This window comes from Suricata suricatta, chromosome 9 (genome assembly GCF_006229205.1).
Source record: "Suricata suricatta isolate VVHF042 chromosome 9, meerkat_22Aug2017_6uvM2_HiC, whole genome shotgun sequence".
NCBI classification, from domain to species: Eukaryota; Metazoa; Chordata; class Mammalia; order Carnivora; family Herpestidae; genus Suricata; species Suricata suricatta.
Window position 1 is genome coordinate 20,901,453 of NC_043708.1, and position 27,944 is coordinate 20,929,396.

At 36.7% G+C, this 27,944-nt stretch overlaps 1 protein-coding gene across 9 annotated transcripts in view; it reads left to right on the forward strand.

Moving 5' to 3' along the window:
- Positions 1-27,944, forward strand: part of CEP128 (centrosomal protein 128) — a 369,193-nt gene that overhangs the window by 141,593 nt on the left and 199,656 nt on the right. For all 9 annotated transcript variants that reach the window (XM_029951897.1, XM_029951898.1, XM_029951896.1 and 6 more), the window contains 3 exons: positions 558-734; positions 5,453-5,512; positions 19,870-20,062. In XM_029951897.1, coding sequence (XP_029807757.1) covers positions 558-734; positions 5,453-5,512; positions 19,870-20,062 — 430 coding nt within the window. The remainder of the gene's footprint in view (positions 1-557; positions 735-5,452; positions 5,513-19,869; positions 20,063-27,944) is intronic.

The window sequence follows — 27,944 nt, forward strand, 5'->3', positions numbered from 1 at the left end:
TGCTTACTTTTAAAAAGTACCTCTATCTTGCTTTGATCAAATTGATATGCCTCAAAGTATTTATGCAATATGATTGTATTTGAAAACTTAGCCTTTTTAAAATCTATATTTTGATGAGATAAGGTGGTCATATGGTTTTTTTTTTGCAGAAATGAAAAAACTAACAATCTTATTTTATATCTTACTTTTTCTAGCATTTTGCTAGTATTTATGGAAAACTCCAAGTCTGTTTGTGGTGTCAGCTTCTACTCTCCAGTCTGTTAATGGCATTATGTTACTAAAATGTAAAAGATTTCTTTAAACTTTTTTCTTCTGGTCACAGAATTACTTTAATTTTCTTTGCCAAGTATCCACTCACCCAGGTTCTTCAGTCCCTTCTTCTGAATTCTCTGTAACTTGACCTCAGCTGATGAGTCGGGATAATGTTTTTAGTAAAATAAAGGGACGGACAGTCAGATGTGTTTCTTTACTCACTCCTTGGGGTTGGCTACATAGATATTACAAGCATTTCTTGCCATTTCTTCATAATCTGTTTTTATTTCTTATCCATGTTTTAGGAAAAGCATATAAGCAATGAAGAAGAGCACTTAAGGAGGATTGAAGAGGCCAGATTGCAGCTCAAGGATCAACTCCTCTGCCTGGAGACTGAACAGGAATCCATTCTTGGTGTCATAGGAAAGGAAATTGATGCAGCTTGTAAAACCTTCTCCAGGGACTCGATGGCGAAATTGAAAGTAATTATGAGTTCTCATTGTGCCTTTCAGATTGTTTCCTAATATATAATTATAATAAGATTTTAATGCATGGTTGCATGGTAGTCACATTTTTATTCTGGAAAGTTTTATGAAGCAACATAATATCTTGCATTTTTTAGAATGAGATACTGCATCTATTGCACAGTTGTGGGAGAGAAAGTGTTGTATTGTTATTTCATTGAATTGCCTCTGTCTCACTCTGGAAAAGAAAATGCCTTATGAGAGAGGCAGCAATTCTCACTAAACAAATACCCTTGGAGTCAAGAGGCCTGGGTTGTCATCATCAGGCCATTTTTGTTGTTGCTAGTATATTAATGGCTGACATCTATTTAGTACTAGTTGTATTACAGGTACTGTGGTAGCTGCAGTATATGCATTCTCTCCTTTAACACCTAAAGCCACTCTGTCCTTTGGGTACTGTGATTAAATCCATTTTATACCAGAGAAAGCCAGGCTTGGAGAGGTTAAGTACCTTGTCCCGGCCATGTATCCAGTTAAATGCCAGAACAGGACTTTAAACCTTGGGAGTCTAACTCTGGAGCTTGAACAAGTAACCACAATGCTATTTGCCTTCCATTTGTAAACAAATTATACTTAGGTTAGTTTTCATGTCTTTAATATGGAATATTGCTATTCAGTTTATAAGTCTAGGGAAAAGATGAATAAAAACAGAACTAATCATGTATGTTCTTAATTCCTTGAATCTAAGCCCCACTACATAGACTGCTGTATTGCATCATGTGTCCCCCTTTTTTTTTTTTTAACATTTATTTGTTTTTGAGAGCGAGAGCAAGAGAGATGGAGCACAAGCAGGGGAGAGGCAGAGAGATAGGGAGACATGGAAACCGAAGCATGCTCTAGGCTCTGAGCTGTTAACACGGAGCCTGACATGGGGCTCGAACCCATGAACTGTAAGATCATCATGACCTGAGCCGAAGTCTGACACTTAACTAACCGAGCCACCCAGGTGCCCCACGTTGTGTTCCTTTGAGGCAGTAGGACCGTAACACGTATCATGTAGCCATCATTTACCTGGATTTATTTCATGTGGTGCTATGGCAGGACTCAAATTATAGTGTTATGCCTAATATTTTTAAAAAATGTTCTTAAAAATATTTTTCAGACAATTCTTTTTTATTTTGTCATGTCTTTCCTCATTTAGAATGATCTTTCCTTTTTTTATTGCTTTCTCCTCTTTTTTCCTGCGCTTATCCTTTTTCTTTTTGCTTAAGTGGTGTTCTAAAGAAAAGAAAACTGTAATTCTACTCTTACAGTGAAAGGTATCTTAAGATTCAACTTTAACAGAAATATTTCGATGGATAGATTTTGGTGGAGTTGATGGAATTTCTACAGTATGTATTTCTAGTTATATTCAACAAAAAGCTCAGATGTCCACTTGAGAGGACTGTGAGCCAAATAGGGGAAATAATTGGCTTTAGAGGAAATCCTCTTTCAGTCTTGTTAGAGGAGCTGTTGTGATGCAGGTGTATTCATTTTCCTGTCTAATGCTGCTTTTTTATTTAAGGCTTGTCATGTTTAAATGTATTTAAAAGATAATATGGCCTTAAGATTCTAATTTTAGCTAAAAGAAGCACATATTAATAGTGAAATATTGGGGTGCTTGACTGGTTCAGTCTGTTGAGAGTATGACTTCAGCTCAGGTCATAGTCTTGTGGTTCATGAGTTCAAGCCCCACATCGGGCTGAATTCTATATTTAAGTATTTGTATCAAGGCAGCTTATTTTCAATCAGATAGAGACATAGAAATGGGATCATTTGGATCATGCTATAAGATATATAAACCTTGTTACCGGCAATTAGAGGCTAAAACATAGTGGGTAGATAGCAGATTGCTTAAATATTTTCTTATTTCTTTTTGAGGCACAAATGAGCCTTCTAACATATTCCAAGAAGCACCCTATTCTTTAATAGCAATGCAGTGACTGTGGTAATGAATCATTACACCTTTTCCCCTAGAGAAAGACTAATTCAATCCAAGTGATGGGTGGAAAATAAATCTAAAAGAATGGAAATTCTATTCAGTTGTTTTTTTTTTTAGAGTATACTTTTTTTTTCATTGTGGGTCTATTTCCATTAATAACTTCTGTTGTTACCTTCCTATAAACTTGGGGGGGGAAATCAAAACCCAAGAATATAACGTTTGTTCTCCTCAAATAAATTACTCAAGGTGTTGTTAAAATTGATTCTTTGCTTATAGTTCAGAGCTCTAAGGGAGAAAGTGGTGGTCCTTATGAAATGTTTAAAAAAATGGAATAATTCCAATTATTCCTTGTCATTTATTGATTTTGAAATATTGTGGATGAAAATTTTAAGCCATTTTATGTAGAGAATGACAACTATGATATGAATTGGATAATGGATACGTATCAGTTGAGCCTGAGAGAAGTCCTTGGGAGTATCAGTATTATTTCTGATCACCTTTCTCTAGCCACCCTATTTATTCCTTATTCCACTTTAGTAAATGCATGTAATATTTGAAAAGTTAAGGACAGACACTTAATAAGCCACCACTGTTATAAAACAATTAGGAAAGTGCCTAAATTAAAGTTATATCAGTTTCACAGACCAGTTTTTGATAATTGAAGAACTTTTCTCCTAACACTTATTCTGAGGATGCACTCGTTTGCAGAGCATAAAGAGGATGGGTTTTGGAGAAAGACAGATGGAGGTTCAAATTACAGCTCTCCAAATTGCTAATGTGTGACCTTGGACAACTTACGAAATTTCTCTTTTCTCTAAGAACTCGTGTTCCATTTGTAAGGTGGCTTATTTTGAGGATAAAGTAAAATAAGATATATAAGGTGCATATTATGGAGTGAAATATCTTGCACTTAGTAAATACTCAACTAATGCTGTCTGTCATTATTATGTAGTGTTCTTTTTGTCATATATATTTGTATATTTATGTATATATAGCTTTTTTTTATTCATCTGTTTATGACAAATTGTTGTTGTGTTCTTGTTACAATAGAGCTAGAAGTTTATTTCCTCATGATGACATCTATTTATATGCAGTTCATAGTAATAATGGTGTTCTCTGTGCCAGACACTGTGCTAACCATTATTTTATTTCATTTATACCTTGGCCTTTTGAGGCAGTTTGCCTACTTCATAGATGATAACCTGCAGCTTAGAGAAATTAAGTCACATCACTTGTAAGTAGACAGGCTGTTTCCTTAAACACTAAACTATATATAAGTTTGTAAAAATAAATCACAAAATATGAAAATTACTCATACTCAAATTATTTTAAAAAAATTTTTAAATGTTTTTTATTTATTTTTAATACAGAGACAGAGCATGAGAGGGGGAGGGGCAGAGAGAGAAGGAGACACAGAACTGGAAGCAGGCTCCAGGCTCTGAGCTAGCTGTCAGCACAGAGCCTGACGCGGGGCTCGAACCCACGAACGTGAGCTCTGACCTGAGCCGAAGCCGGAGGCCTAACCGACTGAGCCACCCAGGCGCCCCTCAAATTATTTTAAACTTTAATCTTTAGCACTAGATCTTAGGTCACTGAAGATTTAATTGAAACTATGACACAGATGAATGGAAAAGAAAAATAAAAACATAATCAGTAAGAAATGGATGCTTTTAAATAGCAGAGCTCAAAGAGGAAGAAAACACTATGAGCTAGAATAGGCAGAATTTCACTGAAGGCAAGGAGACGTGTGAGTTGGGTGAGATTTGGATGGTTAGAAAAGTGGAGGAGAGAAAAGTGGGAGCTAAGAATACAACACGCTTGTTTACAACATATGGCTAGCATCATTATACATTCATCATGTGTCTAAATGAATCACCTAATGATACTCCTTAGGGGAGTGATGTGCACGCACATCAGGAAGTATGAAAGTATTTGAGAATAGGAATAGACGTCTTGCAGAGGGCTAGGATATTTTTAAACAACATTTCAAGAAAGGAAGTCCTGTAAAAATATCACCTGTTTCAAATAGCACCTGTTTCAAAGCAAGTAGGAACTGAAAAAAAATTTTGTGTTTACAATCATAAAGTCATTGACAGCCTTTGAACATCATTTTATTAGTAATAAGGCAGAGCCAGATGGCAAGGGATTTTATAAATGAGTTGGTATGAAGGAAATCAAGGCAGCTGATACAGACAACCTATTTATTGGAGGATTTTGTTAGCATCATGAAATACAAAGCACCATTTGCACAAAGTCCTGTTGATTAGTTTCTGTCAATTCTACACAGCCATTAATGAGACAAAATGGTTCTCACAGTATAAAATTAAAGAAGGAGACAAAGAATTAAGTTTCCATGTAATTACATCTAACCCACTGTGAAATATGTGGAACAAGACTGAGGAAAGGAAACAAACAAAAAAATGAAATAAACTGGTTGAATTGAGGCTGCCTGCCAGAACTCCATGGAGTCAGCCTCTAAAGATTCTAGCACTGATAACACCTGAGAGCTGATTCGTGCTTCTGTATTTGAGCCAAATATTTCTCTCAGTGAGTACATACGTATATACACGTGCACATAAATGGACATTATAAATGGTGGCTGGGAATTAGTTGAGTACTTGAAAATGAACTTTCTTCTTTTTAAACCTTTAAATTTAGGGATTAAACTTTTATATGTTATGGTGAAGAATTTCATTTATGTAAGTTCATTTCAGAGAAAATTCTACTTCTAATAAATTATTTCCTTTTTTTGTAGGTGTTTTCATCCAGTCCTGAAATTAATTATGACCCACATCGCTGGTTAGCAGAAAGCAAGGTACTTTGTTTTTAAATCCGAATGTTATCATAGCATTTATGACCTTCAGGGTGTCCTGTTTGGGCTAACCGTTGCCATTTTGTTATAGAACAGAGCATATGAAGCTGTAATACTTTATTCCTGAAAAAGATATCATTGTCATGAGTTTAAGAAACCTCCATGTTCCTTTAGTTTAACGTTTACAAATTAGCTTAACTATATAGGCACGGAAGGAGAGAATAAAGGGAGGTAAAACTGTTGAAGTAGTAAAACTAGACTGTCAGAGAAACAAATTCTTCTGCCTTTTTTTGGGGATGGGCGGAGCCTCTGGAAGTGTACAAAGGTCAGGACCACAATGACCAACCTTTATGTACACATAGATTCTTCATATATTTTTGTTCCTGAAGGTCAGCTCAAAGCCTGTCAGATCTCTCTGTGGCTCAGACATCTCCCTTCATTTCTCTGGATATCTTGTTTCTTCAGTTACAAAATGGGAAGGGTAAATGTTATGTTTGGAAGATAACTTTCTTACTTCATGGTTCTCTTGCATGATGATTTAAATTTAAAGGGTAGATAAGCAAATCTAAATAAAACTGAACAATTCGCTAATTTTAGCAAGAAGATTCTCCTGCACTATGGGATAATTACCATATCAGATCAACTCTGAAATTCCTTAAGTAAAATACGTGGAAATTTGTGACCACGTAAGATATAGATGTCTGTTTATGCAAGTGCCGACACTCAAGGACTTGCATTCCTTCCCAGGCAGGTTTCTTTCAGCTTTGAGGTGCCTGGGTGGCTCGGTTGGTTAATCAAGCGACTTAGGCTTAGGTCATGATATCATGGTTCAAGCTCTGCATTGGGCTCCATGCTGGCGGTGCGGAGCCTGCTTGGGATTCTCCCCTCGCCACCCCTCCCCTGCTCACACACTCTCTCAAAATAAATAAACAAACAAACTTGAAAAAAAACCAACCCAACTATACTATAAACCTGATCAATCGTGGTCCAATTTAGGATTTTATTGTTTGAAAGAACTTTTAAGTTTGTGCAGTATTCTTATTTAAATACATGAGGAAAGGAAGGTTTTAAGAAATGTCCACTTTTCCAGTGCCGTATAAAAAGTGGGAACATGAACCACATGCCATGTCAGACGCACAATTAATGTTCTCACCATTATGTGGGATACCGTCTAAAGTCTTCATTTAGCCGAGATCTTTTGATTGTGTGCTTTTTTTGTGCATAGGCATGAGGGTTATCGGTGTCAGCAAGCCATGGAAATTAATAAGGAAAACGGAAATGTAAACAGTTAAAAAAATCCAAAAGTTGTGTTATATTGTTACATAAATACACAAACATTGACAAACGCAGCAGGAGGAAGAACTGACCATGATATCAGAACTGGGAGATTAGGAGGGGATGATGCCGCCAGCATGTTACAGACAGGTTCTGCAAAAGCACAGCATTTAACTCGATCGTCCGAAGTAGGTTGGAGTTCTCCAGTTCGCTAATGTAGGTATAATAATGGCAAGAAGTAGAGAATACCTGAATAGACACAGATAATGCCCTGAGCTTGGTGAGCAAGGCATGGGTGGGAGTTGATAGACATGGTTCACCTTTGAAGACCAGCTGTGCATTAAGGAAATTTTGTTTTTAAATTTTTTTTAACAGCCTTAGTAATAAACGAACAGCATTATGACTGACCACTGAAACTTACCCAGCCTGGTAAAATGTGCCTCCTGCTTTAAGTACAGTGATGCTGTTCACCCCTAACCGGTTTTGATAGAACTTGCCGCAAACTTGTGTGGATGCCACCTGCGTTGTAAATTCAGAATATACATGTTTTGCTGGCTCAGAAATTTTGGGGCTAGAAACTTCTGTTGTACGTGAATAAAGCATTTCGCGTTTTTCTTTTTCCCGACTCCTCAATTCTGACAACAAGAGTAATGTACTTGGAATTTTCTTTCAAGTTAAAATCTTTATCATTTCTGAACAGAAAGCTTTCACTGCTGTTGTTCAGTTAAATTATGAGAGCCAGAGATGACTCTTCATCATAGCTCTTTAATTTGGGAGCTAGTGAGCAGTTTTCCCTTATCATTTAATGGGATTGAACTTCTGATCAGACGTGTTTTAATACTGCATGAGACAGCCGTTCCTGTACCGCGTAAAAGGGTCATGATAAGCAATACCAGGCTGACCAACTGACTAAGGAGGAATTGAATCTACTTACCAGAAAGATGGCTTAGGTTATTGATGGGCTACCATCCTGTAATTCCCATGAACTATGACTGGACAGCTCCATAAGTATTGAGGATAAGATCTGAAATCAGAGGACAAAAACTATATGGAAAGTAGAGTTGCTATTCAGCTCGTCCATGCTGACATCTTGCAGTGTTAGAAGGACCTCTGAGGGCATTTGGTAATTGTTTTCATAAATCTGCCAAATGAATTTCTTCTGTTAGTGTTAATCCTGGAAGAACTAGGGGCTTGGGTGAGGATAGGGTCACTGTTGCTTTGCTGGCATTGGTTACATAATATAAATAATGAAGTCCAACTAAGATTTGGACCAGGCTTACAGATAGAATAACCAAAGAATGGGAAGAATGATACATTACAGGCAGGAAGAGGATTGAGAACTAAGGAATACCATTGAGGAACACCGGACAAGCAGTTCCAATAGATCAACAATTTGTTTTTGTCACAAATCCCAACAAGGCATTTAGAGGCCAAATTTTACTCAGTTTAACAAAAATTTGCTGAGTAGCTACTGTGTCCCAGGTGTTAGATTACATGCTGTGGGTATAATAATGAATTTGTCATGATCCTTTTGCTTGAGGAACATTTTTTTCCCCCCTAGAATAGTTGACACATCAATAATTTCAGTATTATATATAGGAGCGGTGATACCAGTGTGCAGAGGCTGCCACAGAGTCTGATCCCTCAGGTGAATTTTGAAGCTGGCCGGATAAAGAGGAAAGACCAGGCATGCAGAGTAAACAATTGTAGGAATGGTATGGAAGAGAAACAGCATGGTAAATGGAAAGAAACCTCACGTGATTTGGCAATACTACAATATGAAAATGTGAGGCAGAGAATGGCAGGGATGGGGCTCTAGAAAGAGGTAGAGAATAGGTTTCAAAGAAGAACATTGAACGCCATTTTAAAAGTTTGAGTTCAGTTCTGCATTTGGGGGGTGGGGAACCACAAAGAAGATTTGAACAGGATACTGATAAATTCATACTCATATTTTAGAAGCATTACTCAGATAGTGATGTAAAGGATGGAATAAAGGTGGGAAGACCAGTTAAGAGGTCTTGGGGTGAGACTAAAGTCTCTGGGGTGAAAGTCCAAACCAAGGAAATTGTAGAGATTCAGAGGAAGGGCCAGACTGAAGTAATGATTTGGTGACAATATGCAGATGATGTTTAATGTTATGTCAGATGGAGTGATGGAGAAAGAGATTTCTATGGTTTTCAAGACAAAGTAACAGATGCCACTCAAAGTTTGGTATCTGCACAGAATGACATAGACAGTCCTAGATAGACAAGCCAGCAGAAGTATTGAAAGAGTTTCCAGCACTGGGATCAATATCTAGAAAGACCCATTTGGATAGAAAGCTCCAAAGAGAAGCACGGACAAAGGCAAAGATCAGAGTTTAGGTGCAAATCATGGGAAAAATGAGACGTAGCAGAGACATTGAAAGAGAATGCGGACGGAAGATCAAATTCAAGCAGGCAGGTACTCTCAAGATGGAAAGATGGTACAAGAGAGTATCAATCACTGTTGATCCCAGATCTTGGGTTAATCATTTTATGATAGCAAATACAAGAAATGCTGGTGTCAGCTGCTCTTCAGCATAAGGCAAGATCCTAGGTGCTCTGTTGTTTGCAGAATACATTTAATTCTGGAAGTCTAGTGTTAATTATTCCCTCAGGATGCAAAAAGGTAAATTTATATGCTTCTTTGGCTATAACACTCTCTTCCTTGTTGGCTTTTATCCCATTGATTTTCCTCCTCTTTCTGTGGTCTGTAATCTTCATGAGGGAAGACCTGTGTCCATTCTGTTCCTCATCGCATCTTAAACACTTACAATGGTACTTACCTGAATGCTTAAAAAAAAAATATATATATATATTTAAAGAGTAATTATATTAGGAATGTGACATTTTTCTACTCAAGTTATTTCCTCAGTTTAAATATCACTGAAGAATAAATAGCAAGCAGATAAGATTTCAGTAAATCTATTAATTGTCAAATATTGTTTTATTTGGCCAGAACTGTAAGCTTTTAAGGTTAGATAGATAGATAAGAAATAGACTTCAAAAGTACTTGGGGATTTTCCTTTATTACTGTGTTTGATATCATTCCAAAGAGTCACACTTATGATGGTATGATGTGTTCTGGTGTTGCTTCTCCCTGCCATTTCTGGAATATTACAACTGAAGCAGCTTCAGATGTCATATAGTTTAACTTCTCCATTTTATAGATGAGAAGGAGGCCATGGGAATTGTTTTACCTAATGACATAAAGCTAATTAGTTACTGAGAAGGATTTAGAACGTGGGTCTCTGAGTTCTGTGCCAGTCTTTTTTGATTGGTAGTGTAATCTACCTTTGAATATAAGTCTTACATTTATGCATGTAGTCTTCTTAGTGATAGGGATTTCTTAAAATACTCATTATATGAGAAGTATTAGACCCAGTGTATTCAATTCTTGTTGAAGGATGTGAATATTTATCTAGTATATTATCCTTCCAGGGTAGACATCAAAATGAGATACAAATATTCAGATATCTTGATTCATTAAGGATATTTTAGATTATGTGTGTGGAACACATTCAGTTTAATTGGAGAAAAGCATTTTATATTTTTACATATGTACTCTTATTATGGAGTTATTTTTTTCTTCTTGATTGATGCAGAAAAGGCGAGACACTTACTAAAAAATTGTATTTTGAGGTTGATTTGTGTTTGAAGTTTGCACTTTGGTTTAATTTTTGTTTTGGATACCTGGCACATACTCAGAAATTGCCATCGTCTTCCTTTACCTTTGGCTTTTAAACATTTCATCTCAAATTTGTTTTTTGAGTTTTGGCAAAGGAAGTATGGTAGTTAAAAGTAGCAAAATTATGGGCCCCGGTTTTGTTGCTAACTCTATCAGCTGTAATCTTTTTATTTGAATTTTCTATTTCCCTTAGTTTTAGCTTTGAGTCATTCCTTAATGACCTTACTATATTATTACACTAAATCTCACTAAAGGATTCTTACAGATTAAAAAGATCATTTTGATTGTTTTACTAGATACTTATTCCCACCTAATTGCAAGCTGTCAACTATGAAGGTAAAAAACAGCCTTATTTAGAAATTGTTTCTCTATTTTAGTTTATTTTGCAATACTTGCTGATGTAGTTAAATAAATGAGCCTATTATGTAATCTTTAAGATGCTCTTGTGAGTGGTTAATAGAATGGTGTTTGTACTGTGATTAATAGCCTTGTCAGGTAATTATTATTTGGAATTGGTAAAGTTATTCCTCTGCTGTGTTCCAAGCTGTTTCTCCGAGACATTTACTGAAAGACGTTGGGTGTTTCTCTAACAAACACTGATTGTCATAATTGACTATTGGTTGATTAAATTTCCATAAGTTGGTATTTTGTTTTGTAGGATTAATAATGTATTCTGCATGCATACTCAATTCATAACAAGCATCTAACTGTAAATTTTGTATGTTGATGGAATAAAGGCTTTATAGGAATAAACTGAAGCCATAGATCAATCTGTTCAGGCCACTATAATTAAATATCACAGACTGGGTGGCTTAAACAACAGATACTTGTTTTCTTATGGTTCTGGAGCCTAGAAGTCCAAGATAAAGGTGCCAGGGTCAGTTTCTGGTGAGGCCTCTTCCTGACTTGTAAATGACCATCTTTCATGTAGAGGGAGGGGCATGTTGGGGGTGCGGGGTGGGAGTATTATTGGAAGAATTGGGGGTTGGAAGAGTGTCCCTTCCTCCTCTCAGAAGGACACCAGTCCTTTAAGATTAGGGCCCCACTGTGGTAACCTCATTTAGCCTTTATTACCTCCCTAAAGGCCTTATCTCTAAACAGAGTCCCCTGAGGGTTAGGACTTGATGTAAACTTGAGGGACATACAATTAGTCCTTAACACATACCAAACTTGATTAGTGCTTTGTTTCAGAAATTATTTGTTATTTTTTATTTATTTATTTATTTTACTACAACCAATAGGATTATTGTTACGACAACAGATTTTTTTTGTTCTTCCATTATCAACCCTTAGCAGTGGTACTGAGCACAGACCAAAGATTGAGATGGAGTAAGTAGGAACTTTTTGAGGAAAGGGTAATGTGTACTTACATTCTAAATTTGCATTTAAATCACTGGGCAAGAACAGATTAGACGGGGTGATTGAAACTGGTGATCCCCAAAGACTCACTTTGTTGGCCAGCATTGGTTTTAAAACGTAGAGTTGGTAGTGAACATTTAAAAAAATGTATCCAGCTGCATAATTACAGCATGGAATTTGTTTTCCTTTTGAGGTATCAGAAGATCTGATAACCTTAGTGTTTCATTCTTATGTGATGGGAAACTGTTGGAGCTGAGAAGAACCAGGGACATAATCCCATTAGAAGGAGCATCCTTCCAGCCCGTCTTCCTGGTTGTGTTTTTATAATCCAAATCAATAGTGTTCAGGTCCTAAATGTGTTTCTTATGAATGTTCATTAAACTCTCTCAATATGATACCAAAAGTTTTGGATTTTTTTGTTTTCAAGATATTTTACTTTTCTGTTTTATTACTTAAATGCAAGGTGCTACCTCTCTGCAAGAACTTAACAGCATCTAATTTTTTACTTAATTGCAGGTGTCCTGTCCTCACTATGTGCAGAACACTACTAGCTGTAGTGTGTGTGCGCATACAAACATGAGCACACGTCCACTCCCACGGTGCTTTAAATTGAAGAATATTTTTAAATTCTTGAAAAAAGTCTTAAGGATTTAGTATACCAAAATTATTAATATAGAAGGATAAAGATGTGCACATGTTTAAGGTGACAAATAAGCAGCAAAAGGACTTGGTTGAAAATACATCCTTTCCAGAAGTTATACCTCTGATTTTCCCCTTTTCCCTTGCATCATGCCAATAGTAATACGACAATTACTTGGGCTTTTCCATTTATTTATTTTTCTTGAGTAACTACTAAAGTTTGATGAGGTGAACAAAAGTATGATCTATAGATTCAGATTGTTTTTTTTTTAAAGTTTATTTATTTATTTTGAAAGAGAGAGAATGCAGGCATGAGAGGGGAGTGGAGGAGAGAGGGAGAGAGAATCTTAAGCAGGCTCTGTGTGCACACAACCCACGTGGGGCTAGAATTCACAAACCTTGAGATCATGACCTGAGCAGAAATCAAGAGTTGACCCGTCAAACGTCTGAGCCACCCAGGTGCCTCTATTCAGATTGTAGTTTTGACGTAGAAGCAGGCAGCAATAGTGTAGACTTTCTCTTAGTTTGCCTAGTTAATATCAATTAATAAATGACTTAAGTAGTAATGTTTTAGAATCATTTTCCACCTGACTTGTATCTAAAATTACTGATTAAATTGTCTAGGATAATTTTTCTTACATAGTGCATTGAACACATCCTCATTTTCAAGACTTTTAGCAATACAGACATATGCACAATAAATTTGGAATATATATCCTATTTTCCCTTTCTACACCTCTCTCCTGAGTTGGCATAATCCTCATCAACAGTTTGGCGTTCATATTTTCAGTCCATTTTGGTTTGGTGGGCTGGACTTCATTTGTTTTTGACAAAGATGTATATTGTTTTAATTGCTAAATATACTGGCCCTTTTCTCATGGCAATTTTTGACACTAAGTATATCCATTCTCTTACAGTATTTTTATTTCTTCCTTTTGGAAGACCTGAATTTTCTTCCTGCCTTTCCAAGTACTACTACTCAGCTTTATTTTTAGATTTCTCTTCTGTTCATCTCTTCTAAACTCTTTCTCTCTTGTCTCCATAGACACTCCATGGCTGTTTTGCCTTGATGCTGTTGAGTCTTTACTTTGTATGTCTCATCCATATCTCTTGAGCTTTAGATCTATATATCCAACCAGTCATTTATACTTCCGTGTGTTAGTCCTAACAGCGTCATCTGTTTCCAATCTGTTGTTAACTTTTTAATCTCTAAATTTTTGCTTCTAGTTTTCCTCTTTCACAGTTTCTTCAGCTAGAAACTTAAACATCAGTACTGATTCCTTTCTGTCTTTTCCCCCTAACATTTAAATCTCAAATACACATACTTGGGTCCGTTCCTTTTCATTTTCACTTGCTTTGAATATTGGTAACAGTCTCTTGAGTTCCAGCCTCCAACATGTGCCCCACTCTGTAAATGGAGGGTGGTTTTGAAAGAAGAGTCCATTTCGCTTCCTTGTCTCTCACATTGTGGTTCCGAGGGGATGGTGGCATAGCACTCTCCTTTACCTTTGACCCTATATTCTGCCTCCATGCTTTATTTAGAAAAAAGATGTAATAGAAAGTGTTCCTTTTATGTGATAGAGAGTTGACTATGTTTCCTGGTTCCCTGTCCTATGGAAGCTTTTTATCTTTTTGTATTTGCATGGGAATTTCAAAATGGATATTGGGAAATAAGCAGTCTTAATTAAATTTTTACAATCATAATTGGAAGTCCACAGCTCAATTTATGTATTTTTAAAAATTTTTTAATATTATTTACTTTTGAGAGAGGAGAGAGCATGTGTGAGCTTGCACTCAAGTGGGGGAGGGGCGGAGAGAGAAGGAGATGCAGAATCTGAAGCAGGCTCCAGGCTCTGAGCTGTCAGCACAGGTCCCAACACAGTCTTGAACTCACTGAGTGCAAGATCATGACCTGAGTTGAAGCCTGATGCTTAATCGACTGAGCCACCCAGGCACCCCACACAGCTTAATTTAAATTGGGGACTTTCTATTTTTATCTAGTGCTATTCAGGTAAGACAGAGGCCTATAAGTTATGTAGCAGCTACTAAGGCCAGGCCAATCTCCATCTCTGCAAGGAGATTCAACTTTAGCTTTGTTTTTCTGTTCCATCTTATTTCCTTTCTTTCTTTTGTTAATTGTTAAATAGCAGAATTGTGATATAATTCACATACCCTACAATTGACCTATTTAGAGTGTATCATTCAGTTCTTTTAGGTGTATTCATGGGAGGTGTGAAGCCACAACCACAATGAATTTTGGAATATTTTATCACCCTACAAAGAACATATGGACCCTTAGCAATCACATCCTAAGTTTGTCCATCCCACTCACCCCCCCCTCATAGCCTTAGTCAATGAATAATTTTTCTGTCTCTAAAATTTGCCAATTCTGGACATTTCCTATAAATGGAATCATACAGTATGTGGTCCTTTATGAATGACTTCTTTCATTTAGCAGAATGTTGTCAAGGCTTATCTGTGTTGTAGCATGTATCAGTACCTCACTTCATTGCTAAATGATAGTCCAGTGTATGGATATTTATCAGTAGACGTTTATTTATGTTTTTTTTTTTCCATTTCTTGGCTATCATGACAAATGCTGCTATGAACATTTGGGTACAAGTTTTTGCATGAACAGGTTTTCATTTCTTCTAAATACATACTTAGGAGTAGAATTTAGGGTTAATTGGTAACGATGTTTACCCTTTTGAAGAATTGCCAGATGGCTTTCCAAAGTGCAGGATTATACACTCCTACCGTCATTATATAAGAACTTTAATTCCTCTACACATACCAACAGTTGTAATCGTCTCTTCTTTTTGATCCTGTGTGTCAAATGGAATTTCACTGTGGTTTTAATTTGCATTTCTGTGATAGTTAATGATACTGAGCATCTTATCATGTGATTATTGGCCATTTGTATATGTTCTTTGAATAAATGTCCCTTGCTTAAATCATTATGTCTTTTTGTTACTGAGTTCTTTATGTATCATCCTAAATTGTCCTTTCTCAGATATATGATCTATAGTTATTTTCTCCTGTTCAATGGGTTGTTGTTTCGCTTTGTTGATTGTGACCTTTGAAGCACAATGTTTTTAACTTAGCAGCTTTTTTCTTTGGTTGTTTGTCCTTTTGGTGTTGTATCTAGGAAATCCAGGTTGCCAAACCAAGGTTACAAAGACTTATACCTGTGCTTTCTTCTAGGAATCTGATATTTTTAGTTCTTATATTTAGGTCTTTGATCCATTTAGAGTTAATGTTTTTATTTATTTATTTATTTTTTAATGTTTTATTTATTTTTGATACAGAGAGAGACAGAGCATGAGAGGGGGAGGGTCAGAGAGAGAAGGAGACACAGAACCAGAAGCAGGCTCCAGGCTCTGAGCTAGCTGTCAGCACAGAGCCTGACGCGGGGCTTGAACCCACGAACGTGAGATCTGCCCTGAGCCTAAGGCGGAGGCTTAACCGACTGAGCCACCCAGGTGCCCCATAGAGTTAATGTTTTTATATTTTATTTAGTTTGAGAGAGTTGGGGAAGGATAGAGGGAGGAAGAGAGAGAGAATCCCAAGCAGGCTCCATACTGATAGCATGGAGTCTGACATAGGGCTCTTACCCAGGAATGATGACATCATGACCTGAGCTAAAATTTAGAGTCAGATGCTTAACCAACTGAGCTACCCAGGTGCCCTTTGAATTAATTTTAGAAGATGGTGTGAAGTATGGGTCCAATTTTATTCTTTTGCATGTGGATATTCAGTTTTCCCAGTACTGTTGGTAGAAAAGACTAATCTTTCCTCATCAAATTGTTTTTGGAACCCTTGTTTAAAATCAATTGACAATATATGTATGTGTTTATTTTTTTTAAATAGTTTATTGTCAATTTGGTTTCCCAGTGCTCTTCCCCACAAGTGCCCTCCTCCATCACCACCACCTTTTCCCCCCTCCCCCTTCCCTTTCAACCCTCAGTTCATTTTCAGTATTCAGTAGTCTCTCAAGTTTTGCGTCCCTCTCTCTCCCCAACTCTCTTTCCCTATTCCCCTCCCCCTGGTCCTCCATTAGGTTTCTGCTGTTCTCCTGTTAGACCTATGAGTGCAAACATATGGTATCTGTCCTTCTTTGCCTGACTTATTTTGCTTAGCATGACACCCTCGAGGTCCATCCACTTTGCTACAAATGGCCATATTTCATTCTTTCTCATTGCCATGTAATACTCCATTGTATATATACCACATCTTCTTGATCCACTCATCAGGTGATGGACATTTGGGCTCTTTCCATGTTTTGGCTGTTGTTGATATATGTATGTGTTTAAATCCATTGATCTATGTCTGTCCTAATGCCAGTACCACACTGTCTTGATTACTCAGGCTTTCTAGTCAGTTTTAAAATCAGTTTAGTGTGACTTCTCCAACTTTGTTTTTCTTTTTCAATACCTGTTTTTGGCTATTCTAGGTCTCTTGAATATCCATATGCAATTTAAGATCACGTTGTCAGTTTCTCCAAAGATGTCAGGTGGGATTTTGATAGGTGTTGTATTAAGTCTGTAGATCAGTTTGGGGAGTATTTCTCTTAATACCTTAATGATATTAAGTTTTCCGATGGTATGTACATGGAATTTATTTAGGCCTTCTTTAATTTTTTCAACAGTGTTTTGTTGTTTTCAGAGTATTTAAAAGTTTTGCACTTTTTAAAAGTATGATATTGAGTATTCTTTTGATTCTCTTGTAAACATGATGGTCTTTTTAACTTAGTTTCGGATTGATGATTCAAGTGTATAGAAATACAAGTGATTGATATAGAATGATGTTTTCCTGCATAATTGCCCTGAAATGACCTCCTATGACAATGTTAGATAAAAGTGGTGAAAGCAGACTTTATTTTCTTATATAATTATGCTCTTAAGGATAAAACATTCAGTCTTTAACCATTAAGTATGATAATAGTTAGGGGTTTTTCATAAAAATGTTTTATCAGGTTGAGAAATTTCCCTTCCATCCCCTTCTTTGAGTATCTTTATTGGGAATAGGTGTCGTATTTCATCATACGCTTTTTTCCAAATCTTGATGTGATCCTGCGGCTTTTGACCCTCTTCCCCGCGGTCTGTGGAGACGGCAGATTGGATACCAGTATTCTCGGGCTGCTGTGACGGAGGGAGAGTGGCCACGCTGTGAGGGGTCGGTAATGGAAGGAACCCCTAGGTTCTCTTCTGCACTTGTCAGCAGTTTAGCCTACTCACATGAGAGCTACGACGAAAAATCCTAGCTGTCTGACCTCACAGTGCCATACTTACTATTAATGATCTGTTTCTGCTCACATCACTTTTGATTCCAGATGTGTGAGTTTTCCACATGAGGTAATTCTCCAGTTCTCTGCAGGTACCAATGGGGTGTCCCACAATTTAATTCAGCTCTGACACGAATTGCCCAGAGTTAGTACAGATAACCACAGATTAAGGGCTCAGTCCTAACTGTACCCAGTTCAGATGTCAGTCACAAGTACTGGGTCCCCAGGTTACCTGCACTTCCCTCGGACCTGGCTAAAATAGGGGTTCCCACAGCTCTCTCCTCAGGTTCAGTAATTTTCTGTAATGGCCCACAGGCCTAAGGGAGATGCTTTACTTACTATTACTAGTTTATTTATAAAGGATACGAATAAGCAGCCAGATGAAGAGGTGCTATAGGGCAAGGTCCCCAAGAGTTCCCATAGAGTTTGGGGATGTCTCCTGCTCCTGGCTTGTAGCTATATTCACCAGTCTGGAGCTAATCCAACCTCATTGTTCAAGAGGTTTTAGGGGCGCCTGGGTGGCTTAGCTGGTTAAGTGTCCACCTCCCACCCTAAACCACCTCATTAGCTTGAGCTTGGGTGTGAGCTACAGCTTGTTATAAATAACAAAGGGCATTCTTACTCCAGGGCTTTTAGGAGCTCTGTGGCAAGAATTAGGGGCAAAGACCAAATACTTCCTTATTATGCTATAATACCACATAACGTGACTGTGAACTGGGAGAAGAGAGAGCCCCATCTTCTTGGCAGTACCCTCTTGGAATGTGGAGTGGGACTTTGGTCCTGCAGCTCGGTCCTTCCCCTCCCTTATCTAGCCTCTACCTAACATTTTCATTAAAGAGCAGCTTCGCAGAACTCCGCCATCAATCTGGAAGGCAAACTTCCATGAGGTCCCCCCCCCTTGTTTTTGATGAGTATTTATAAGTGTGATCTAGCTTGTGCCTTCGCAAGCACCATTTCCCTTCCTGTAACCCAGTCACGTACTATATTTTGGTTGCCTTACAATATTATTGTATAATTTCTCCGTAATTTGACTAGTGATGACATTTGTTTTAGGTCATAGAGATGCTGTCTGCTAGACAGACCTTCTGACCAGAAAAACTGGGAATCTTTTTCTGTTGTGGGGGTATTTGAAAGCTGATCCACGTGGGGATCCCCCAGCCTAGCGCCGTATCCCAGTCTCACCTTATCCCAGGCTGAACTATCCTACCACAGGATACTACTTTCAATTTACTATAGCATATCCTGAGAACCTTCTAGATTTCTGGAGGGCCTAGCACTTACTTGCCTACTGATGAATGCTGTTCAGGGAAATTCTTCCTTAGCTTAACCTAATTTTCCATTTAGTCCACTCTCCCTTTATTTTGCTTTTTACTGAAGTAAAGATTACTCTTTTATTTAAAATCAACTAGAACTTTAAGGCTCACTTGGGAGGGTCCTGTGACCTGACTGAAATCCTGTCCTAGTGAAGGTGAAAGGAAGATTTTTTTTAACTCATCCCTGATTTAAATATCTAACTAATAAAGATGGTGTGGTTAGAGTCTGAGAAAATGAGAGTTGCTTCAATTAAATTCTTTAGTCTTTTAAATGGGGGCAAATACTAACTTTATCTCCCTCATGCGATATAGAATATCTTTTCCTGATTAGCTGGATATGCATTTTTGGAACCAAACTATGAATTTTATCTTTTTTTTTAAATCTCTGAATTAAATTGCATTTTTCAACAAGTCTCTAGTTGTGTTGTGGGGTATGTTTGACTTTAAAATGCTTTAAAGTGACTAGACTGCCATCCATATATCACATCGGGGATCTAACTGTATTATGACTGGGAATTCAGTAGGCCAGACTTCTCTGTAGTATTGCCTTTCCAAAGATGATAGAGGGTATCAGATATTTTATAAAAATCCAAGAAAAATTGGCTTAATTTTGACACCAAATTTGAAGTTATTCTGCAAATGAAAACATTACAGATATTTTTTTAATTTTGCTTACGTCTGTTATTGTCTCTTCAGATTATCTTGACTGACCCTTCATGTTTTGAAACGCTCACTGTTTTCTAGATTTTCTGAAAGATTAGATCTGTGTGTCATTTTTGTAGACTAAACTTCAGTGGCTCTGTGAGGAGCTGAAAGAGCGAGAGAACAGAGAGCGGAGCCTGCGGCACGAGCTGATGCTCTGCAGACAGCAGCTGAGGAGTATGGCCGAAAACAAGGAGTCGGAGCTCCAGTGCCTCTTCGAACAGATAGAAAGGCAAGAGCAGCTTCTGGAAGAAATACAACAAGAGAAGCGAGGTGTGTCAGCTGTTCTTACTCTTACCTTTCTTCGTTTACATGCATGGAAGTCTAGGATTGACGGGGAAAAAACCCCTATTTCTCTTGTCTCTACTTTGGAATATTTCCAAATCCCTCTCCTTTTCCTGGCTCTTGTCTCCCCATTTTTCTTCATTTCTGGATCCAGAAGAGAAAGCTGTTCACCCTGAGAGTTTTTCCTTCAGTTAGCGCATCTCTCCTGTGTACATAGCCCTGTGTCCTGGCCATTTGCAGGTGTTCATTTGGTAAGATGTGTGTTTTTCCCTGATAAAATGCTGAAGTTTATATTTTACTTCGGTAAAATATTCATTAATTTATTCACTAAATATTTACCCTGTGCCAGTTTTGTCGTGGACATTATGCTAGGTGCTGAGGATACATCAGTGAATAAAGGGAAGAAAAGTCCTCTTGTTTAGCTTACATTGTATTGAGTGGAGTGACAGAAAATAAGTGTAATAAATAGGTAAATTGTTAATATATTAGAAGGTTATAAGGACAGTGGCGAACACAACAGAGTAAGGGAAGGAGAATTTGAGGCAATACTTTAACAGGAACTTTGGAACTGCTTTTCTGTTTGGTTCTAGTAGGGATACTAGATACTAGTTGTGATGGAAGGAGGAAAAACAGCACCATGTATGGGAATCTTGTGTGTAGCTTGTGTCAGGCTTAGTGTCAATTCTTTTTTGGTGAACTTTATTAATTTAAGAAGGAGACTTAATACAGTGTCACACTAAGAAAAATAAAACTTTTACATATGATAATCCTCTAAAAATATTTTTGGTTTTTCTTTTTAGTTATCAAGATTCTTCTTCTTCTTTTTCTTTTTTTTGTAAGTCTTCTTTCTTTCTCTCTTTTTGAGGGAGAGAGAGAGCTGGGAGGGGGCTCAGAGAGAGGGAGGGATCGAGAATCCTGGGAAGCCGCTACATGGTCAGCAGGGAGCCCGACATGGGGCTCAGACTCACAAACTGTAAGATCACGACCTGAGTCAAAATCCACAATCGGACGCTTAACTGACTGAGTCACCCAGGGGTTGCCTCAGTTACCAGGATTATTCTTTCTGCGTGTTCCAGTTAGAAATTATTGATTGCTATACTGCAGTGATTCTCTCTTTTTTTTGGTATCAGAACCACTTTATATTCTTAAAAAGTTAAATCTTCATATTATTAATAAGGGGTCTTGATTAGTTCCCAAACCGTCCCTTGTGAACTGCTGCTCTAGTGCACTTGAAGGTGCAGTGCACTTGCAGTGTTGGTTTTTCATTATCATTTAGTTTGCATTAGAAAATATTTCCCTCGGGATTTCATCTTTGACCTATGGGCTATTTTTAGAAGTGTGTTATTTAATTTCCAGTTATATGGTGAGTTTTCCTCCTCTTCTCTTATCAGTTCCTAACTGGGTACTCTTGTGGTTGTAGAATATATTTTCCATGATTTTTGACTCTTTGAAGTTTACCAGGACTTGTTTTATGGCCCCCAATGCGGTCTTAATGAATTTTCTATGTGCACTTTAAAACATGTTATGTTCTGCATTAATTATGAAATACTTTATAAATAGTTATGCCAAATTGTTTCATAATGTTCTCTGTCCCTGGTGACTTCTGTAACCCTACTGATTTTGTCTCCTTCGATCAGTACCTTATAGAAGATTGTTAAAGTATTGAGGTATTACTTTGTGAGTGTGTGTGTGTTACTTTTTTTGCTCCATATATTTCTTGAGACTGTTATTAGATCCTGTTTAGTACTGATTGTGTGAATGTGTCTACTAATGAGCCTATTGTAATAGTCTGAATAAAAACAAAAGAAGAAGGATGTTGGTAGTGGCAACAAATGCAAAAGGTATTCTGGAGGAATTAGTGCAAGTTTGGGCAGTGTAGGTGATAGAAGACATAGATGAGATTCTAAGATCTCAATAGTTTTACCATTGGGAGAAATAAGAAAGTTAGGAAGTAGTGGCGGAGAAAGAGGGATTCTATTCCTTACTTATTCCTTAAAGTCACAAATGAAAAAGTTGTGTGAAGAGCCAAACTTTTGTTAACAGAGAATTAGTATGGTAATCTTTTGCCTTACGTGTGTAAGATGTGTTAGGTGCTGTCTGGTGATTCAGAAATAGTAAAGACCTAATGTAAGTAATGAAGACCAACCAAAGGCTATTCCAGTTGGAGATGTATAAACGTATTTATTAGGAAGTAGGGTAAAATAAATATGTTACTAGAAATATAAGCAACATGTCCTGGTGAAAATGGAAGTATTGATTACTTGGGTAGATGCCCATATAAGGAAATTTTTTGTAGGACATGTTCTTTGATTTAAATCATGAAGAATGTAGCAGGATTCTTATAAGAGGGGAGGAAGAAAGATTCTGTGCAGGATTTATCTGCAATGTGATCTCTTTTTGCATGTTTCAGCATTTGTTTACAATGGTATATACATAGGAGATGAGAAGAGCAGCAAGACCCACGATTAAATTTAGATATTTCAGAAATACCAAAATGAATTATGTAGAAATTTATATTTGATTCCCTTCACTATCTTAGAAAATTATCTATTACATAGAACAGATATGGTGAACCTATTTATAAGTGAAACATGACAGAATAACTTCCTGTTCATTTGAATTGCCATTCTCTGCACTAATATTTTTAGTTTGATTTAATATCATATTAACTGACACATGCCATGTTAACTGAAACCAATGTGCAAGGAGTTTATCAGTGAGTGCTGCCAGATTTGCAGATCTGAACTATCTGTGCTTTCTGGGCTATTCTAGGCCTGTAGGGTTTTGGCTGGAGTGTTCAAAAAGGAAGGACCTCTACTGAGAAGTTAATGTCATCGCCCTCTTAGAAGTTAGGAAGTATTGACTTAGAAATTCTTCATTGTTATGAATGGTAACAAAGACTAGAGTAAAGATACCTAAACTGCAGCTGGGAGTCATTAGGTATGATATTTTAACTTGTGTAAGTAGTCATTTTAAATATTTTCTTAATAAACCTACTGCTCTCTACCTTCTTCATGTCCTGATAAGCTGCTGCTCCTGTTGTGCCAGGATTTCTCCATAAAACTACTTTGAAACTATGAAGTTTACTAAAAACTAACATTTACGTGGAAGTTGGAAAGATTCTTTTTTTTCAAAGATCTTCAGAAGGAGGGGCGTTTGTATAGGATGATTTCATTCCATTCTTGCCGTATGAAATGCTAATGATGATGAACAAATATAGCAAGACAATTGTTTGAACATATATTCCCTTAAACTGAAATTATGAGGTTTTAGTTCATCAAGGGACCTTTTTAGTTCAACAGGGCACCTGCCTTACTTCCTAGGCAGTCTGTGGTTGTGGCTTTGACTATTTATTGTGCATAATATTTCTTCTTGGAGTAATTAGAAACTGACACAGCCTCTGAAATTTCTTTCCCTAAAGATCAAATTTGATCTTCTTATCCAGTTTCTAGTGTTGGGTCTATGTTATACTCATTTGGTTTTGTTGGATTAGATGGGGTCTTCACCAAACCCTACTACCCTAATATTATGATAGATGGAGTGCTTAGAAAGAGTGTCATTCTCCACAATGTGCACTGTGGATTCAGTCCCCCTTAATCTATCTCTTCCTGTCATTTATATCACTTACTGGGAATGTGCATGCAAGGATGAAATAAGCCAGTGCCAGGGCCTCTTTGTGAGGGAGTTACCTTTTCTGAATAAAAGGGAAAATACTAATAGGATGTGGAAGAAGGGAAATAATCCCCCCTAGCCACTTCAGGAAGTAATATTTTTTGCAATAAAAGACTAATTGCTCAGATGGTTTGTTTGATTGTTTTTAGGTAGCATCTATGCTTTAGCCACAAAGTAGGTAGTGGAGAAAAGATGCATCAAGAAACAAAACAAAACAAAAAACAAAAGACAACACACCGACACACACACACACACACACACACACACACACACACACGAACAAAAGAAAACACACTGTACTCTATGTAACACACACACACACACACACACACACACACACGAACAAAAGAAAATAAAACTCACACTGTACTCTATGTAACGAAAATAAGCTCAGCATAACCAAAAGGCAAATCAGCAAATATTTGGCAGAAGTTAACTAATTTAATCTAAATGGTTTACATTTTGTTTATGACACTCTGGGATTAGGTAACAATATTTGTCTTTCCTAATATTTCAGTTATGTATTACATTTTACAGTACAAGCACTTAAACCATTTATGTTTTTATTCATTTTGTGACAGTATTTTCCAAGAGCCTCCTGATTCACTTAAGGATGCTATTAACATTGTTAGTAGTAATTCTAGCCCCATTTTGTACTATGATTTGAGGTGACTCTCTAGTATAACATCTGAAAAAAATTTAAAAATAGCTGAATACCAATAAGGTAAACAGTATTAGATGTATCCATCTAAAATAGTTTCAAGCCTTATTAAGATGAATATAACTTTTAGATTAATATTTTCTATTTGCTACTGATGATAGACAAGCTTAAGCATGGTTATATGTGTTGAGTAGAGAAGGATCCAGAAATGGAGAGCTTGAACAAGAAAGGTTAATTGTATAGCAGAATCCCATAAAGTATGAGAGTGGATGGGGTCAAAAGTCACAGTGGAAAAATGAATCTTGGAAAGAACAAGGAAAAGAGTTTAGACTTTCCTTCCTTCCTTTTTTAGTTCTTGAATACACTACTACTATTTGGCAGTTTCACTTTATTACAACAATTGATGTAGTGATTTTATTTTTATTGTTTCTCAATGCCTGTGGTTGGATTTAATTCATGTTTGCCTTTTATATGGTCAATACCTGCTTGGAGAAATGGGTAGAAGGACTGAGAGATGGCTGCTGGATTGGCCAATTAAGTCAGAGACACCTGTTTCAATAGAAGCTTTGTGAATTTTGAGCCAGATTATAGAGTGTTTGTCGTAACTACATTTTTTGCACGCTGCTTCCAAAGGTTAACGCTTGTCATGTGATAGATATCCAAGGCATAGAGTCAGCTTGGTGATGTGTCTTGTATACTCAACGCTCATTATTCTGGCTTTATAGAATATCTCTGGGGATGAGTATTTCTACTCTGTAATGGAGATATGACTCAGTTTTTTCCCCCCAGTGCTTTAAAATTGCTGTGCTGTTCAAGGTATTGATTCTAAAAATGCTCTGCATTTTCATAGGTTCTCATTTACCTGATTTGTTTCTACAAGAGGTGCTCTCAACTTCTAAAGGGCTTTTCCTTTGGTTCCACTGTTCTGGAGTTCTGAGAAACTCCTTTGAGCTGATTTCTACTTTGTTCTTTGTCGGAATCTCTGTACCAGTTCTGCAGCCAGATGGCTGAACAGAAGACAATTTCTTAGAATTCATTTGTGGACAGAATAAGGGAGCGCCTTGCAGTCTGAAGGCATCTTTCCTAACATCTTTCCTGGACTACACATGGAGTTGCATGGTTTGTTTTTTCTGCATGGCATATTTTATTTATTGGTTTAACTTTCCCACCATTCACCCATTCATCCATTTCTTATTCCCACATCACTTCAAGCAGGTTTTTGTCTCTTTAAAAGAATATTTGAGCATCATGCCACTTATATAAATACTAATCATTATTGTCTAAGTTTAACAATAAGGAGAACCAATTCTTTATTGCATATTGGAGTGTAATTAAACATTCTAAATTAATTTAGGGGATGGTCTCTAAGTATAATTTATTCGTTTGGATTTTAGTCAATTAGAAGAAATATGTGTAGGACTTTATTTTACATTGTCACTAGTTCAGAAGTTGAGAGATGTTGATCATTAGAGATAATGAAATACTGTTTTGATTGATAGATTGAGGGAATTATTTAAATTCATTAAACTGTTATTTTGTTTGATATTAGATTATGTCTTCTCTCTTTTATTTTCAGGCTTTCTTCATAATTATTTTCCAAAATGAATTGAGAAATATTTTTACAAAATTATATCCACAATAGGAGTCAAACTAAAATTTTTAAATTAATGTTTATTTATGTATTTTGAGAGAGCAAGCGAGCAAGCAAGCACACACTGGAGGGTCAGAGAGAGAGAGAGAGACTCCTAAGCAGGCCCCACACTCTCAGCCCAGAGACCGACCGGGTGCTCAGTTTCGTGAACCTTGAGTTCATGACCTGAGCTGAAACTGAGAGTCAGACATTTAACCAACTGAGCCACCCAGGGGCCCCTAGAATTTTGTTTTAATCTTCCTCTATGTTTTTGCTTATATATGTTTCATTACAAGACTTTTATTTCTTTGTGAAATAATTTTATTTCCTGTATGTTTTATGTTATAATTTTAAATCCAGCCAGTTCATCAGAGATTGAAATTCAACACCATTGGTTGAGTGTTCCTAGGATCAGAATTACATAAGTTAATGATATGCGTGGAGCTCCTGATCCACAGATTTGTGCAGGTGTTAACTTCCATTGAATATGAAATCAACATTGACACTGTTAGTAGGTTGGTAATAGAAAGAATGGCTAATTATTCTTTAGTTAGCTGTAAGTATCTCTTACCTATCCCTCTGTGTAATGAACCTAATGTTTATACTTTTTCTACTGGGTAACTTAATTTTAGAGACCAACATTTACAGTATCTCTAGTAATATGTTTAAATGGTAATAATTTAATATTGATTGGATGGAGACCTCAGATATTTAAAGTTTAAATTTTTTTTGTCTTCTAAATTATTGGAGGAGTGTCTGTGTGTGTGAGAGATAGAGATAGAGTCCTGAACTATATATGAACTATATTCTGGAAAATCCAGAAATGTTAAATATATGACAGTAACGAATTCTTAGATTTTCTTGTTTCATCCTGTGGTAGATTACATTATTTTCTGCTGTTCCATAGTACAACAAAGCTGGTATGCTTGAGTTTGAATCATGAGCATATTCAGGGAGAAGAATAAGATAGAGGTACATGTGCTAAAATAGATTTGAACAAGTTCTTAGGTCAGTAAATAGCTTTATTAAATTCAGACCATATCCTTGCTGGGTTGGAGTTCTTTTAAGCATTATATTTTTTAAGTGTTACATCTTTTCTATTTTGTTGCATATGTAATAGTTATCAATTGTGGTAGGCAGAATAATAAAAGCCTACCTCTTTCAAAGATGTCTACATTCTAATTCCCAGGACAAATGCAATATGTTACATTATATGGCAAAAGAGAGTTGGTAGTTGTGATTCAATGAAATGTTTTGAGAAGGGAGATTATCCTGGATTATCTGTTTGGACCCATGTAATCATTAGAGTTCTTGAAAGTGAAAAAGGAAACAGAAGAGGAAGTCAGAGTGATTCGATATTAGAAGGACTCCATTTACTGTTAACGGCCTTGAAGATGGAGGAGGAGAGCCAAAAGGCAAGGAATATAGGTAGGCCGAAAGAAGCTGGAAAAGACCAGGAAATTGATTCTTACTTGGAGCCTCTACAAAGGAATGCACTTTTGCTGACATCATAATTTAGCCCAGTGCAACTCATATCAGACTTCTACAGAATTGTGACATAATGAATTTGCATTGTTTTAAGGCACTAAATTAATGGTACTTCATTTTAGATTCATGATAAACTAACACACCAATAAAGTCGTGAAATCAGAGATTCATGAGAGTTTCCCTGACTCTTGATTTCCTGCATATGGAAGAATTCTCCAGCCTTCTTGAACCTCTGAGTACATGTGTCCATCTTTGGACGTTTGTCAGAAAGTTAGGAATATACATATATTACTTTTAGTCTACTAACATTAACTTTGAAATGTACTCATGCAGTTCTTAAAATGTATGAAATGTGGTATTTTCAAAATGAATATAATTTGTTTATACTGTGTGTATATGTTTGGTACTCTTCATTTAAG